Consider the following 14,578-nt stretch of genomic DNA (forward strand, 5'->3'; position numbering starts at 1 on the left):
AAAATTCATTCATTTGTAAATTAAATGTTGATTTTGAAGGAAAGTCATGTTAGGTTTTAACATTGATATTAACAACAGTAAAGAAATGTACCTATCCTGAAACACCAAATGTTATGAACAATCTCTTTTACATACTCGTGCAATGATCCATATTTTACCGCTTTAGATTTGAAATATCAGATTGGGGTCCCAATGAACCAAACCAAAATGGCGGTAACGAAGATTGTCTGACATTTTTCGCCCGCTACAACTTCCAATGGAACGATGAACACTGTGACAAAGCATTTGGATTTCTTTGCGAAAAAGAGTAAGTCGTCTTTTCTGTAGATTTTCAAACAGGCTTGCGTGAGTTGCACAAGTCGGTGACATAATATCTATTGTCTCTCACCGTTGTTGAGTAAGAGTAAGTCACTTTATGGTGAATCCTCAGACTTAAATATATTAATATCATTTGTTCTACTATTTATTTTTATAAATATCGTCGAGTGAATATGTTTGGTATCATTAATGTTATTTCCGTAATAAAAATTCGAAATATTCATAATAAAGTATACTGTAGTACATGTAGTACGTTACATTTATTTCAGATCCGCAAAAATTGTTGGATGATATTTATAATTCAGAATGTTATAAATATGTGATGATTTATTCTGAAATAAAGAGAACGATAATAGCGAGTTGTTTTTAATTTATTGATTCATTATTTATTATTATAATAATTAATTATTAATTATTATTATTATTATTACGCCAGGTACCGTGCTCACAAAGATTAAGAATCGTGATCAAGATATCATTAAAATTATTTGCTTATTGTCATGAATTCTATATTTTATATTAACTTAAAAATGGAATTAAAATAGCCGGTGTCAATGAATTTTTAGAAGAAAAACTAGGATTACCACTACCAAAATAAAATCACAAGGCTCCTAACCGCAAGCAGCAGCATTCTACTACCGCTTCCACCACTGCAGTTATTATTTCGAGCAATATCATTATCACTTCTGTTACTTCATTAAAACCACAACTACTACTAAAATTGTAAAATTAAGAATCATTTTCATTTCATAACTATCACATCTTCTTGATTTACAATTCTTTGGCACAAGAGTTTTTTGTCCTTTGTTTCGGAGAAGGTCCAAGTAACATTCAGCTAAGTTTTAGCTGTAAAAATTTTAAACAAATGTGTACAGCTCATAGATATGCTTTAAATATCGTTTAAATTCTTACAGACAGTCGTGGTGATTCTCTAAGTTACTGTTATCACCTCTTATACTACTTAAACACTTATAATACTGTTATCACCTCTTATACTACAATTAATTTATGCCCTTAACAAAAATCTCATAATGCAAATCTAAAAGTGTATTTTTTTAATATAAATCATTGTAACGTTTACATGGTGTATCAGTCGGATCCGGATCCAAAATTGACGAAATTTAAACGAGTTTTGCTATAATTGTACATGTATAATAGTAACGAATATTGCCATATTCATATATATTACATTTTAGTTATAAATTACCAATAATACGACATATATTGTGTTAAGTGGATACAAACATTTCTAAATGGTTATCTACATACATTTGGATATATGTTGTAAAAGAACAATGACTAATTTGCCAGGGTTTATAAGCACTTATCTTAAAAGGTTTATATCTTCTTATTTAGAATTTTAAGCTGCCTGTATTTATACAATTTTATGTAAGATTAGCATAGAGAGAAATAGAATCCATAAAGAAAGTCAAAACGGCAGAATTGAAAATATTGCAGGGTTCATGTACAGTACTGGAAAATGCAATCTACAGTCCACCGGCTTAAGAAGTATTCAACAATATACATGTAATAGTATAATTTTGAATTTAGAATCATCCGCAGATGCAGAGATCCAAGTTGAGAAGTACTATCAGAAAATATTCTCACACTATTCATCTAATAATCGTGCAGTAGAGTGTATCTATACACGGTATATATGAACAAGACACAAAGGGAAACGTCCACGTCACAGATTAGGTCATAAAACTTTTATTTTGCAACAACGCACTGAAAATTGATATCTATTTTCTAAATATTAATTCAATTAGCCATGGCATACGGAAAATGGCGGAATTTACCGAGTTCATATGCATGATTTTGATTATAAAGGCCACCATTTAAGGTTAGATATCTCCTTATCTCTCTATAACTGAACATACCTTTGTCACAGTAAGTACACATGTTATATTCAAATTAATTCCGAAATTTGACTCTTTCTTAAGACAATAGTTAAAACTTATCTAAGGGTGTTAAATTAAAAACTTTTAAAATCTATGAAAGCAACAAATTATATGTTAACAGACTTAATAATCAATGAAATTTTATTTAGTTAACGTTAAGTATGTTATTCGGGTTATTGATATTGTATTTGTTTTTCAAGTAACAGTCAGTATACATATAAACATCAACAATATAAATTTCTTTTCTCTACTTAAAAAAGTAAGTTTTATAAAAAAGATAATATTCTGTTAAGGTTATAATAATTAGGATAGGCTATTTTGTTTCCAATCAAAACTATGTTTTAAATGATTATATATTTGTACATATTTTACATGATTTGATAATATTTTGTATTTATTTTTAAATATTTGCATTCTTTGGACAGGCCGCACAAACAATGCTTACATGACCCTTTTCCAATACCTTACAAAAAGTACAGTTAAGTATTAATTTTCATCTATATCGCGTATTATTTGTGCTCTTACAAAAGTTTTTAGTGTTTTACCATTTGAATGACATTTTAACCCGACGATTTCATGAAGAAATTATCTTATATGCATGCTAGATATTAAAGTAATACAAAGGTAAGATTTCATTGATTAATATTTCTATCTTAACACGGTATTATGCAAAAGTTAAACCATTTGAATGAAGTTTTAACTCGACGAATCGATGAACACATAATCTAATATGCATGCTTGAATCAAATTAATACAAAGGTCTACTATATGTGTTATTTATGTGTATATTTATATAATAAGTTCGGGATTATTAAAACAGCGCATTTAGTAAATCCTCCCTTGCTCTGGGGCCAGTGAAAGGGGACATGCTACTTGTTGCTCATGGGCCGTCTCTATCTTTCTAGACCCATTTTTATTTGTTTCATTCCTTTCGAGTGATCTCCATTTCCAGACATTTCATGGTTGAATGGTATATATCAATGCCTTATAATTAATTATCATTTCTGTATTTGAAAGTTTAAAAGAAAATAAAGCAATGATCGTACTATAAAATTAGTTCTTTAGCAGTCGGAGATAACTTTAAGTATATTGATACAATTAAATGTAGATGAATAATAATACAAAGTCATACACTTTTTCAGGATTTTCAACTTCTTTATTTATTCTGTGATTGTAGTCTGCAACACCCAGGATGACACACTGTAGTAAGTTACTACTTAATTAATGATATTAGATAACACAACAGGTACTACTTAATTAATGATATTAGATAACACAACAGGTACTACTTAATTAATGATATTATATAACACAACAGGAAGATGTGAATAACACGCCATAAAAACTAATTAAACGTATTTTGTTTGGAAGCATACAAATAATTTTTTTTTAAACAGTGTTGCATTTTTTCATAATTTACCTTTCTGAAATAAATCACTAAGAAGTTCAGTTCAGAAGTTAGATAATTTTTTATTCTTATTGACATTCTGTATTTTATTACAGTTTTATATGAAAATTGTTTCTTTCCACTGCTGTATTTTACAGGTATGTTGATATCATTGGTATTTGTTATCAGCATCAATCTTAGTAAGTTCATACATTTGGTCGTTATTTTTCCTTCCCCCATTTCGGCATTCTTTTACAAGTATTGTCTTTTGCACAGGCGGTGTTAGTTTGTTCACCGGTCGTTACATGTGTGCTCGTTGTTACGTGCTGCTTTGCATACGAACGTATAAAAGTTCTTTCTTAAAAAGCTTTTTTGTAGATGTGACATGAACAATCTTTAACAGTTTGGACCACTTCCTTGCTTATATCTTTATACTTACTCCTCTAATGTGAAGTAATGCACTTTCAAGTGAGGAGTAATAATAATAAATTGTCACACATAGACACATGTACTCGTATACCATTGTAAAAGAAGCATATAATGTTTGCACTGATCTGAAATTGTCTTATGGTGGCTTATATGATACAGGTCAGTATTAAATGAGAATTGACAAATGGCGTATTTTTAATTAAGTCCGATAGCACATGTTTTGCTACATATTACAATGTGACTAGTTGGCACACCCCAAAAACAGGCAAAGAAAAATAATATCTTATTGCGTAATTAATAACTTTCTATTACTTCATCTTTTATATCTAATTTTGATTTGTTAAAATGAATACAGTCTTTACATATCCAGGTTTTGCGCAGCATGATTTGATATGTCGGTCATGTGACAAGGCAACAACGCTCTCCGACTGTCCACATCGGATAATTTGTGACAACACAATGGAGGTATCATTGAATATCTATCAATTAAATAGCTTTCATGCTATCTGGAAACTCTAGTTTAAGATAGACATATTCTGCGGCGGATAATAATCTTTTTTATTAGTTTAAACAGACTCGTTTTCAATTAATACAGATTTATTGGAAAAGAAGCCTTTGCAGTTTTTTTTCCAGTTTTGAGCTTAAACAGAAATAAAATGTCCGTAACTTGAATAGACTTTTGCACCGACGAAGAAACGCCACACAAATATGCGCAAAATTCTGATCAAAATTTTCAAAAATGTTCAATCTTATTTCCCAGATGAGCTATTTATGTCTTAAGAGGAGTCTTGATTCTAATTGCTTTGAAACTATATTAAAGACATTGTTAACAATATTCAGCACAAAAGTATAAATAATGTAAGGAAAACTTCTTAGTTTCATGACAGGACAAAAGAACGTTCACATTTGTTTTATTTTACAAAAAAACAACAAAAAACAAAAACAAGTCTCTCAGACAATTTGAATGGTTTTAAAACACACCTTTCTCGTTTGTATTACACTGAATTCACAATACTTCCTATTCATAAGCAGTACCAAGTTTACAATGTCAAAAAAACAAAAGTTTCATAAAATGTAATATTATGTCTGTTTTAATAATCTTTTTTGTATACCCCAGGAATGCTTCATAGACAAAGTGATCACAAACTCTCTTACAGTTGTCTTCAATGCTGGATGCCGAGCTAAATCGGTGAGTTTATTTTTTATGTAACGTTATACTTCATCCCACTAACATTTCTAAATGCATCGTGAAAAACAATTTTAACATGAGAAATATGAGAAACCATAAAATTATGCAATTGCATTGAGTAAATCTTCCATCACTCCATAAAGCTCTGCATCTGTAATCCATTCTCTCTTTCTGTCCGTGTCGTTCTATTTTCCAGACCATTTGCAATAACTGCAAAATGATAAAATCGTTACAGGCTGTACATGGACGGCAGTGACTTCCCTATTAAGGTATTAGGACCCTAATGGGCACTATCAGGAACTAAAAAATTGACATCATAAGTCAGATGTATACCTTAAAGTACACCTGTATGCAAAATTTAAACAAAGTTTACCGTACGGAAATCAAGTTATGGCCACTTTTCTGAACTCAAGCTAGGATGTTATGAGGGCCCTTTTTTAGAAAGTAGGAACCTTTAAATAATCTGCAATAACATTCTAATGAAAAATGTTTTCCCATTAATTTTTAGTAAGAAACAAATAGTACCATTCAGCTAACAATCCAAATAAGCAAAATTATGGTTTCTACTTAAAATTGATGAAATCTGTATAAAAATGTTACCCTACCCCACCCATTTTTACCATGTGTCTGACCATTTTTCTACTTAGGGAGCCTAATTAAAAAAATTCTTAAAATTTACCCAAATGAGTGCCTGTTTTCAAAGTTTCCCTAAATTTTTAAAAAAGTATTTTGGTTGATCTTGTAAAATATGAAATACTTTTACCGTCTTGTTTTGATTATATTACACTTTGAAAATATCAGGTACCAATTATTTATTACTAGATTAAGCATAATATAGCCAATAAATACCTATATAAATTAAAAAATCAAAATTAAACACTTTTTTCTTTCCAAATGGGACATGAGAGATACATAAATAATGTTAAAAGAAAAAAAGAAAGAAAAAAAAAGTTGACCCTTCTGGGGATTGAACCCATGGCCCTCATTTTCAATGTAGTTAACAGTAGTTCTAGCCTATTTGAATACTCTTCAAAGCGGAGGTAATGCATTAGGGTGCTAATACCTTAAAGAGATAGAATAGTCGGGGCATAATTGCATGATATTGAGTGCATGTTCAAAAAAATTTCAATACCAATTTACTCAGTCTCAGAAGCGGTAAAGCTATGTGATAAAAACGGTTTTTACAAGGCATGAAAAAATAAAGCCTTTACGTCATATAATTTAAGCCAAATTATTGTCATTTAATACTATTTTGCTCTATGTAATTAAACAAATCACTTTTTTTCTGTTTCTATAAGCACAAAATAGAGATCGGTAAAAAAAATCCGTGCGCGGTAGTACAGTTATGTAATGAAGCTTTGTATTAATAACTTAGACCAACCAGATAATTTGCGCATTTGAACTTTTGCGTACATTATTGGTGATTGACACAAGTAACAGTAGACGAATGTTGACGTGATATAACACTTTTCAAGAAGGTATACTGGCACCCACATTCAAGTAAAACAATGACAAGTTGAAGAAGTAAATAAACTAAAGTTAATAACACAAGCACAGAGATCGTTCAGGACGCACGAAACGATATACGACTATGCAAAACAAACTTAACACAACTTGTTAATGTTGGGACGCCTATGCATTGCAAATTACACTGTTTTCACGGCCTAGGAAAAGGAACTTCAAACTAGCAATAACGGGTACACCTCTGAAGAGATTTATAGGAATGTAATGTAATATGTGCACCAAACCTTATATACGTCCCCTAAAAGTAAATTATGGTAAGAGCAATGCTACAGAAGGTGTAATAAATAGCAACACATAAATACATATACATTCAAAATGAAACAAAACTCCCAATGACTATAAAGAAGGTAGAGCAACATGAAAAACACATATATGTCGTAGTTACCCTCCGTGATTTTTCATATTCGTAAAAATTTGCTAGGCGGAGACGACATTTATTGTAACAAATAACACAACATGTTTTGAATTTTCATATAAAATCCTCATAGCAGACTTTAAATCATTTAAAAAAACTTTATTAGCTGTTGAACTTGGTGAATTTGATTATTTTAGATTTACATGTATAGGTACCTCTTTCCGGAAATATAAAAAGTGAAAATATTATTTATATTGTTTATTTTTTGATATATTCGTTTTAACTAGATATGCAAGCTTGCATCATTGGTTGGCAGAAAACGGGACATGACTGCGTGCTCAAGGTAAGTAAATATACAAATGTATTGTTTATACAGTGGTAGGTCTTTAGACACTTAATGCAGGGTGACTTTGCTTTCTTGGCATCAGCGATCCAGTTATACATGTGATAATGTGATAAAAAGACCAAGTGTGCACATGAATACATATAATTCTATTTTTATATATAGCTAGGAACAAAATAAGGACCCTTTCTGATATTAGTGTCCAGCTTTATTTGTCATTCTATGAAAACGTTGTATTTCTTCAAAATTCTATGTATTAATTTTCATAGAAATACAAAAGCCGATACTATATCAAATTCCGTTCATAGTCGCCTTCTATTTTACATAGTGCTTCATAGAACTGTGTCCGTATAAATAGTTGTGACGTTATTTTAAAGTGAATTTTAATGAAGCCAAATAAATCGTGACACTTAAATAAGTTAGTATTCATCAGTAACTGTTCTACAGAAATTAGAAACATTCTCCTGTTGCTACATGTATCGAAGTTATAAGTTTTGCAGAACAGCACGTATGAACACTAACATAAACGTAGAGTTTACAGATTTTTTAAACTAGGCCCTGTTAGTAAGATAACAACAGATACTGTTAAAAATGGGAGGGGAAAGGTAACATGTTTATACTTATTTCATAGTTTGATTAGAAACAATCATTTTGCAAGTGTGGATTGTTAGCTGAATGTTTTTCTTTTCAACAATTATTGTTGGGAGATCATTCTCATGAGGATACTATTGAAATATGGAATTTTAGCTGGTTAATATAATGTGATATGTACTGAAAAAATTAATATCGCCGAGGTCAATTTCAATTTTTAGTACATATTACAACATATTCACCAGCTAAAAAGTACATATCTGCTTTATTGTATAATCTTTAAATCGCTTTTATATGGGATATCAACTCTGCCAATGAATACGACGGAAATCTACATTTTTTTAAGCTTGTCTACAATTTTCATTATTGTGCTCCGACATTTTAATGAGCGCATTGGCACGCTACATTCGAAATATTTTTTAAAATGTCAAGACAATAACTTAAATAGACTAATTTGACGTTTGTGGCGAGCTGCCTAACGTTTTCTCAGAAAAATAACAACAAACTTGGCGTGACGTCACGTCAAAGCACGCGTCTTTTTGGGGCTTTCTAGAAAATATATTTTTAGAGAAAAAAATGGTAATAATCACTAGTTAATGTTTACGAAAAATTAATCTTAACCAGGCGGAGAAAGTCATTTTAAAGCTATTTATAGATCATATTATAATATTTTTGGAAAAGGGCAAATCGAAGCTCAAGTTTAGAAAAATGGCCATAACTTGTAAACCAATTGTATTTAAATTTTGCATGCAGGTGTCATTTAAAGCACATATCTGACCTATGTTGTCAATTCTTCAGATCCTTTATAGTACCCGTTAGCGTGGTCATACTTTAAAACGTTTGTTTTCTTTTCAAGATGCTGCAATTCGCATGACTGTAATAGGGCACTTTGCGGATTAACACATGGTATGGACATATATACACTTGCTTTACAACTTGGCGGAATAATGTTTGTTTGTTTGTTTGTTTGTTTGTTTACTTGCGTTCTTATACAAAACATATTACGAGTTTTTGTTACGTTTTCTTTTGATGAAATTTTCCGAATATAATAGAGTAGATCAGAATAATTTTATTTTCCCATCACCAGCCTTTTCAAGAAAGACAAATACAATTTATGTTATATTATTATAATGTATGAATATAAACCGGACATATAACATTATATTAACATTATAGCAATACAGAAAATAAGGCTTGATTCAACACAAATAACAAAATAATACACGAAGAAGCTATACATCTCAAATGACAACAGTGGCCTTAAGAAAAACGACAATTCAACAATGTTAGCAAATGACACAATCCTTGCAAATAAAATCTGCAAAAGAGTCGACTCTTCTGGCGCATTATCATATAGTTAATTTATTCATAGAAAAATAATTTTACTTCTGTTAAAGAATCAAAAGATGAAAATTCTTACATTGCCATAATAACTGTTGATTATAATTATTGTCATCGTTTAGTTTGGTCAAAACCTCCCAAAGTTAAACCCAAAGATCATCAGAAACACACTGCATAAATATTCTATCATTTGCTGGAGTTTTCTATTGTATATATCAGTCTCATTTTCAGATTCATGGGCAATAATTCAAAATTTTATCATGCATGATCAAATTTTCCGTCATCGTTGATATCAGGATAGTTTTTCCTAATTGCAGAATGTTTTTTTTTAAAAGTGCATAAGTCCTAAGTTTCAGTACTACTTTTTATACTTCTATTAGCTTGGTTTCGAGAGAACTAAATGTTTTTGAAGAAAATAAAGTGATTGGTATATTTAGATTATGATGTATAAAATAAACACTAGAAGCCTAACTCATTATTCCCATGTTGTCACATTAATTGTTAGCAGAGTATAATTATTCAAGATCATGAGCATCTGCAACTATTCTATACTTTATCTTATCACACTGAAAAATAATGGACAACGACCAAGTTCACTATAAGCCTCATCATTTTCAAAAGATGACTCAAATTGATTCTCTTATTTTTCTTTTCAATTGAAAATACGTTGTACGTATTCTCGCAATCAGTCGTGATTGAATATAAGTCCCACTTAATATAACCTTCAAATAATGACTTTTAAACGAGTTTTTTTAGGAATTAGGTTATTTCTTTCAACAACCTAACTTATTATATATATTTTATCAGTAAATAATTTATGTCACTGCATTTTAATTCCGCTTACAAAACTTGAAGTTGATACAGAAACAATGTCACATGTCTTCATCATGTTTTTTTTTGGAGGAACACTTACAACCAAGGCTCCTGTTATAACAACTAAAACTACAACCTCGACGACAACACCATCGCCAAATTCACCAATTCGTTGCTACACATGCGGTGATGGACAAGGTCATAGTGTCGCACAACCGCACCAATGTGTAACACAGGAGTATTGCCAGCCAAATGAGGTACACTTGACAAGCATCTTGAAAGAAAAAAAACCCTTAACAATTAATTTGAATCAAAAGGAAATTTTTTGTTCATATTTCGTTGAAACCTTAATGCCATTAATTAAAACGGTGACTTGTTGTCTTGCGATTTGTTAACTGTGAAGATGACAATTGAATTCAGAAATGTTTTACATATGAATGAAAATGTAAAAGATATACTATGCTCATCCTTTAGTGAAAAGTTTTGTAAAAAATTCATATATATGTCAAAACATGTTTATTTCATATTCATATAGAAATTGTGAAGCAATTATCAATATTTTATAATATAAAATTTGAACATAGTTAATCTATAAAGCACATATATAATTGTGATATAAATACCATACTTGATATAAAGTCCTATAAATTAATTCATCAGCGTTTTTAACAATATTGTATTACAGTGCTAAAATGTGGTACAAACAGAAAAAAAAACGCATTTTAAAGCTGACATTTAATTGTTTTATGTAAAATTCCATTGTTATTTCATAAATGCTACAACTTTTTCTGATAAAGAGCGGTACATTACAAGAAATAGCAATGAGTGCTGAATATATTGATCTATCATCTTCAGCCATCAGCGCTGGTCCATTTAATATATTTGGGTTGATATATCGGTCATTAAAATGCTCAAAGGCATAAAATTGTATGTATGTTTTTAAAAGGTTGATAAAGAAATTAAAGTTGTTATGTTAAATATGGAGAAATGAATGCTTAATACAATTCAGTCATGTGATTGTATGTTGTTAACGAATAATTATTGTACAATTGGTTTAAGGGGTAAATCTTCTTTCACGTCGTTGACTGTACATATGAGTATCCCTTATACACTGGAATTGTGTCAGGTAATTCGTTGATTTAGTCATGTCAAATAGAGGTTGATTATCTCATTTCTTTTAACAGATGTGTTATGTGACAGAAAACGTTGTAGGAGGACATAGTTCGTTTACTTACGGGTGTAGATCAAAACTGGTAAAATCCTTTAATGTTTAAATTATCTCTGCAGGGTTATACTTCGCACCAACACAGTCTAGTTCATAATGCGACTTTTAGACATAAACGGTCACCTTTTTAAAACAATCGACGTCCCGTTAGCTAGTTCTACAGTTTTCTAACGGCTTGTGGGGCTCGATCCTAAGGCGATAGAAGCAAGTGGTTTTAAGTCAAGTACATTGACTACTCGACCACGGACGCACTTATGGTGTGTGTAATTCGAAACCGGTTGCCAATATGGAAGAGTCTTACAGCAGAGTGGCAATTCATATTTTAGAGAGTGCAAGATACAGATATAGAAAGATGCCCCAATTCTAGAAAATTCTATTGCTTCTTTAGCGTGCCAAGTGTTCGAGCACTCATACATTGATGTCTCATCAAAGAGATTGATTACTAATTTTAGTTGGCCGGTCCGGGAATCTAACAAACACAATGTCGAGACTACAAGTCTCGCTCTCTTACCGATTGAGTTGTGCGGGCTTGCTATAATGCCCTATACACAAGTTTACATATTATATGAAATGTTTCAATAGGATATAAAAAAGTGAAAATTCAAATCATGTTTCAACATATTGCTGAGTATTAACAGTATACGTTATATTCACTTTAAGAATTAGCTTATGATTCACTACTGAAATATCTGGGATATATTTTATTTTGTTTTATGTATATTTTCACTGTGCCTTGTTACAGATGTGCCGTTATGGTATGAAACTTCAATATGATCATTACAAGCTGTGTGTACTTAACGTCACACAACCAGACTATGGTTTGTCATGGAACGCTGTTTGTGGATCTGCTAAGAAGAGATCGACAGAAACGTGTAACTCTTGCTGTGGTGATAGTGGATGTAACCACGGGTCATGCAAATACCAGAATAGTAAAGCAATATCATCTTTTGTAGCAATGATATATTTTAATTATTTCTTTCGAAGATACCAGTTCTTTTGCAAGCATGAATATAAAGTAACTATCATTAATATTCACCAACACTTATCTTAATAAAAGAAGGAGGAGATGAAGAAATGGGGCTCAAAATCCAATATTCACATTGTAACTTGTATGTCGAATGCATTATCACATAACCGTGCCGATTTTGAGACAGCGTGAAAATGGTATTGCACGGCCGTGCATATATATTGATGTGGCGTCATTTACGTTATATAAACATAGCGTTAAGACGCACTAAAATATACTAGTATGTAGGCGCTACAATATAAAATTATTCTTTTACATTTTAAAGAAACTCATTTGATGTCAAAAGCCTTTAAAGAAAATATTTGAATTTTTTATATACATTGGCTAGGACACTTTAAAAAGAAAGGTATGCAAAAAGATTATCAAGAAATAAATATAACTTGAAAATCGTATTTGTGTGATATTATTAGTCCGATTTAAGTGAAAAGCTTTTCAGTTTTGGGTTCTTTTGTTACAAGTCAAATAAATATCCTGGAAAATCGGAGTGAGCGAATAATCTGAAATTGTTCAAAAAGTTATTGGTATAAACCTACATTAAATTGAACATTAATCTCGAAAAGTTATTTCAAGTATTGTTATGTCAAAAAAACCTCAGTTGAGTTCCTTTAAACAATCTTAATTTTTGATATTTGATAAATAGAACAGTAAATTCGAGTAATTTTATTACTAAATTAATCGAACTCGTTGAATAATAAAATATTATGCTCTCCAGTTACTGACATAATATCATCTTGTTCAACTCGTTTAATAAATTCAGTATTTAACTTACACTCATTCAGTATCCTCTATTTATTGTACATTTGAAATTTGTAATATTATTTTTTGTTGCTTTTTTTCAGCCCACCTTTTCACTCTAGCATATTACGGTCGTGTTGACATGACAACACTTAAAGTCATTCACTAATTTACCATGTAAATTGACTGAAATAAAACAATATGTACCTAGACTTTGTTTTAGTTTTGTCTTAAAGTTATTTAATATTGTAAGAACACATACATGTACTTTAATGCAACAGTGCAGATATATTCGTTTGATAATAAGGCGTCCAGTCCATAATATACAATGTTAAGTCAGAAAAAGAACAAGATTACTTCATAACAAGTTGTATAAATTTTTGTAAAGAACAACTTTTTAGAACGTGTGAATCAATAATAAATATACTATATTTGTAGTACAGTATATATAATGAATCGCATTTTAGCTTCAGACTCCCAGGTTTTAATGATGAATTAAAAGCATCGATTAAAAGTGACAGATGTCGTTTTGATTATTCAATATCTTTAATAATCGGAAAATATACAGTTGAAACGTTACAATAATATATAAAGCGTAATGCATTCTGTGTGTGCAGCAAGGGCTAATATAATAGATAAAATAACTGCCAAAACATGTCAATTGATCATGCTTTTTTCTATACATGTAGTTCATTGTGCTCATAGTCGCAAATATGATAAGAATGAAAAATATTCAGTTTAAGATTAATTGTCATACATCTGAATGTGTGATATTGTATATTTATTCAACATTTCTCACAGTAGGTTTACTTAATGTCGCCTAGCAAACTTTTAATTTTATCAAGGAACTATAACCAAGCAACTTTATTGTTTTCATGAACAACTCGAGTTATGTACCTGTATTTGTAAACAAATAATACTGTTTAAATGTATGCTAAAATGGGTAAATAAATTCCACGTAAAATATTATTTTAAATAAACCTTACAGAATATTGAAAGCAATGTACTGATAATTTGAGGGGCGTCCGTGGCCGAGTGGTTACGGTCGTTGACTTCGGACCACTTGCCTCTCGCCGCTGTAGGGGAAGAATCCCGACAGGGACTTAGGATTCTTTCATGTAAGAAATCTATCCAGCTATCTTACGGAACTTAGGTGATTATACTCAGGGGCTACAGAAGAGCACCCTAGGTCTTACACTACCAGTAAGGCTAGAACGTCGCCATATGACCTATACTGTGTCGGTATGACGTTTAACTCAAGCAAACAAACTAATATGTTTAACTTCTTGTGTAATTTCTAAAGATAAGAAGAAAGGTAAGAAGATCGTGTCAGCTGTTTATTACTAGGACGGTCATATTCTTATTTGATCATAAATGTATGAGCTTGGCATAAATACCCG

The 14,578-nt window shown here is 30.8% G+C and overlaps 2 protein-coding genes across 4 annotated transcripts; both read left to right on the forward strand.

Moving 5' to 3' along the window:
* The first annotated feature begins 2,177 nt into the window (after positions 1-2,177).
* LOC132737583 (uncharacterized) lies at positions 2,178-9,101 on the forward strand. 3 transcript variants are annotated; one of them, XM_060724895.1, is made up of 8 exons: positions 2,178-2,208; positions 2,645-2,697; positions 3,397-3,424; positions 3,765-3,806; positions 4,406-4,500; positions 5,153-5,224; positions 7,391-7,446; positions 8,894-9,101. In XM_060724895.1, the coding sequence occupies exons 2-8, from the start codon at positions 2,665-2,667 to the stop codon at positions 9,084-9,086; spliced, it is 519 nt and encodes a 172-aa protein (XP_060580878.1). In that variant the 5' UTR covers positions 2,178-2,208; positions 2,645-2,664; the 3' UTR covers positions 9,087-9,101. The 3 variants fall into 3 exon arrangements, with proteins under 3 accessions (XP_060580878.1, XP_060580879.1, XP_060580880.1); XM_060724896.1 differs by having other exon boundaries at positions 2,187-2,208; positions 3,362-3,424; XM_060724897.1 differs by lacking the exons at positions 2,178-2,208; positions 2,645-2,697 and adding an exon at positions 2,815-2,843 and having other exon boundaries at positions 3,362-3,424.
* Positions 9,102-10,232: 1,131 nt separating this feature from the next.
* Positions 10,233-13,390, forward strand: LOC132737584 (uncharacterized). The gene is made up of 4 exons (XM_060724898.1): positions 10,233-10,448; positions 11,376-11,444; positions 12,159-12,345; positions 13,283-13,390. Exons 1-4 carry the CDS (start codon positions 10,248-10,250, stop codon positions 13,345-13,347), a joined length of 522 nt encoding a protein of 173 aa, XP_060580881.1. The 5' UTR covers positions 10,233-10,247; the 3' UTR covers positions 13,348-13,390.
* Positions 13,391-14,578: the final 1,188 nt, after the last annotated feature.

The sequence above is a fragment of the Ruditapes philippinarum genome, unplaced genomic scaffold (genome assembly GCF_026571515.1).
Source record: "Ruditapes philippinarum isolate M1 unplaced genomic scaffold, ASM2657151v2 ctg11894_1_1_1_1, whole genome shotgun sequence".
NCBI classification, from domain to species: Eukaryota; Metazoa; Mollusca; class Bivalvia; order Venerida; family Veneridae; genus Ruditapes; species Ruditapes philippinarum.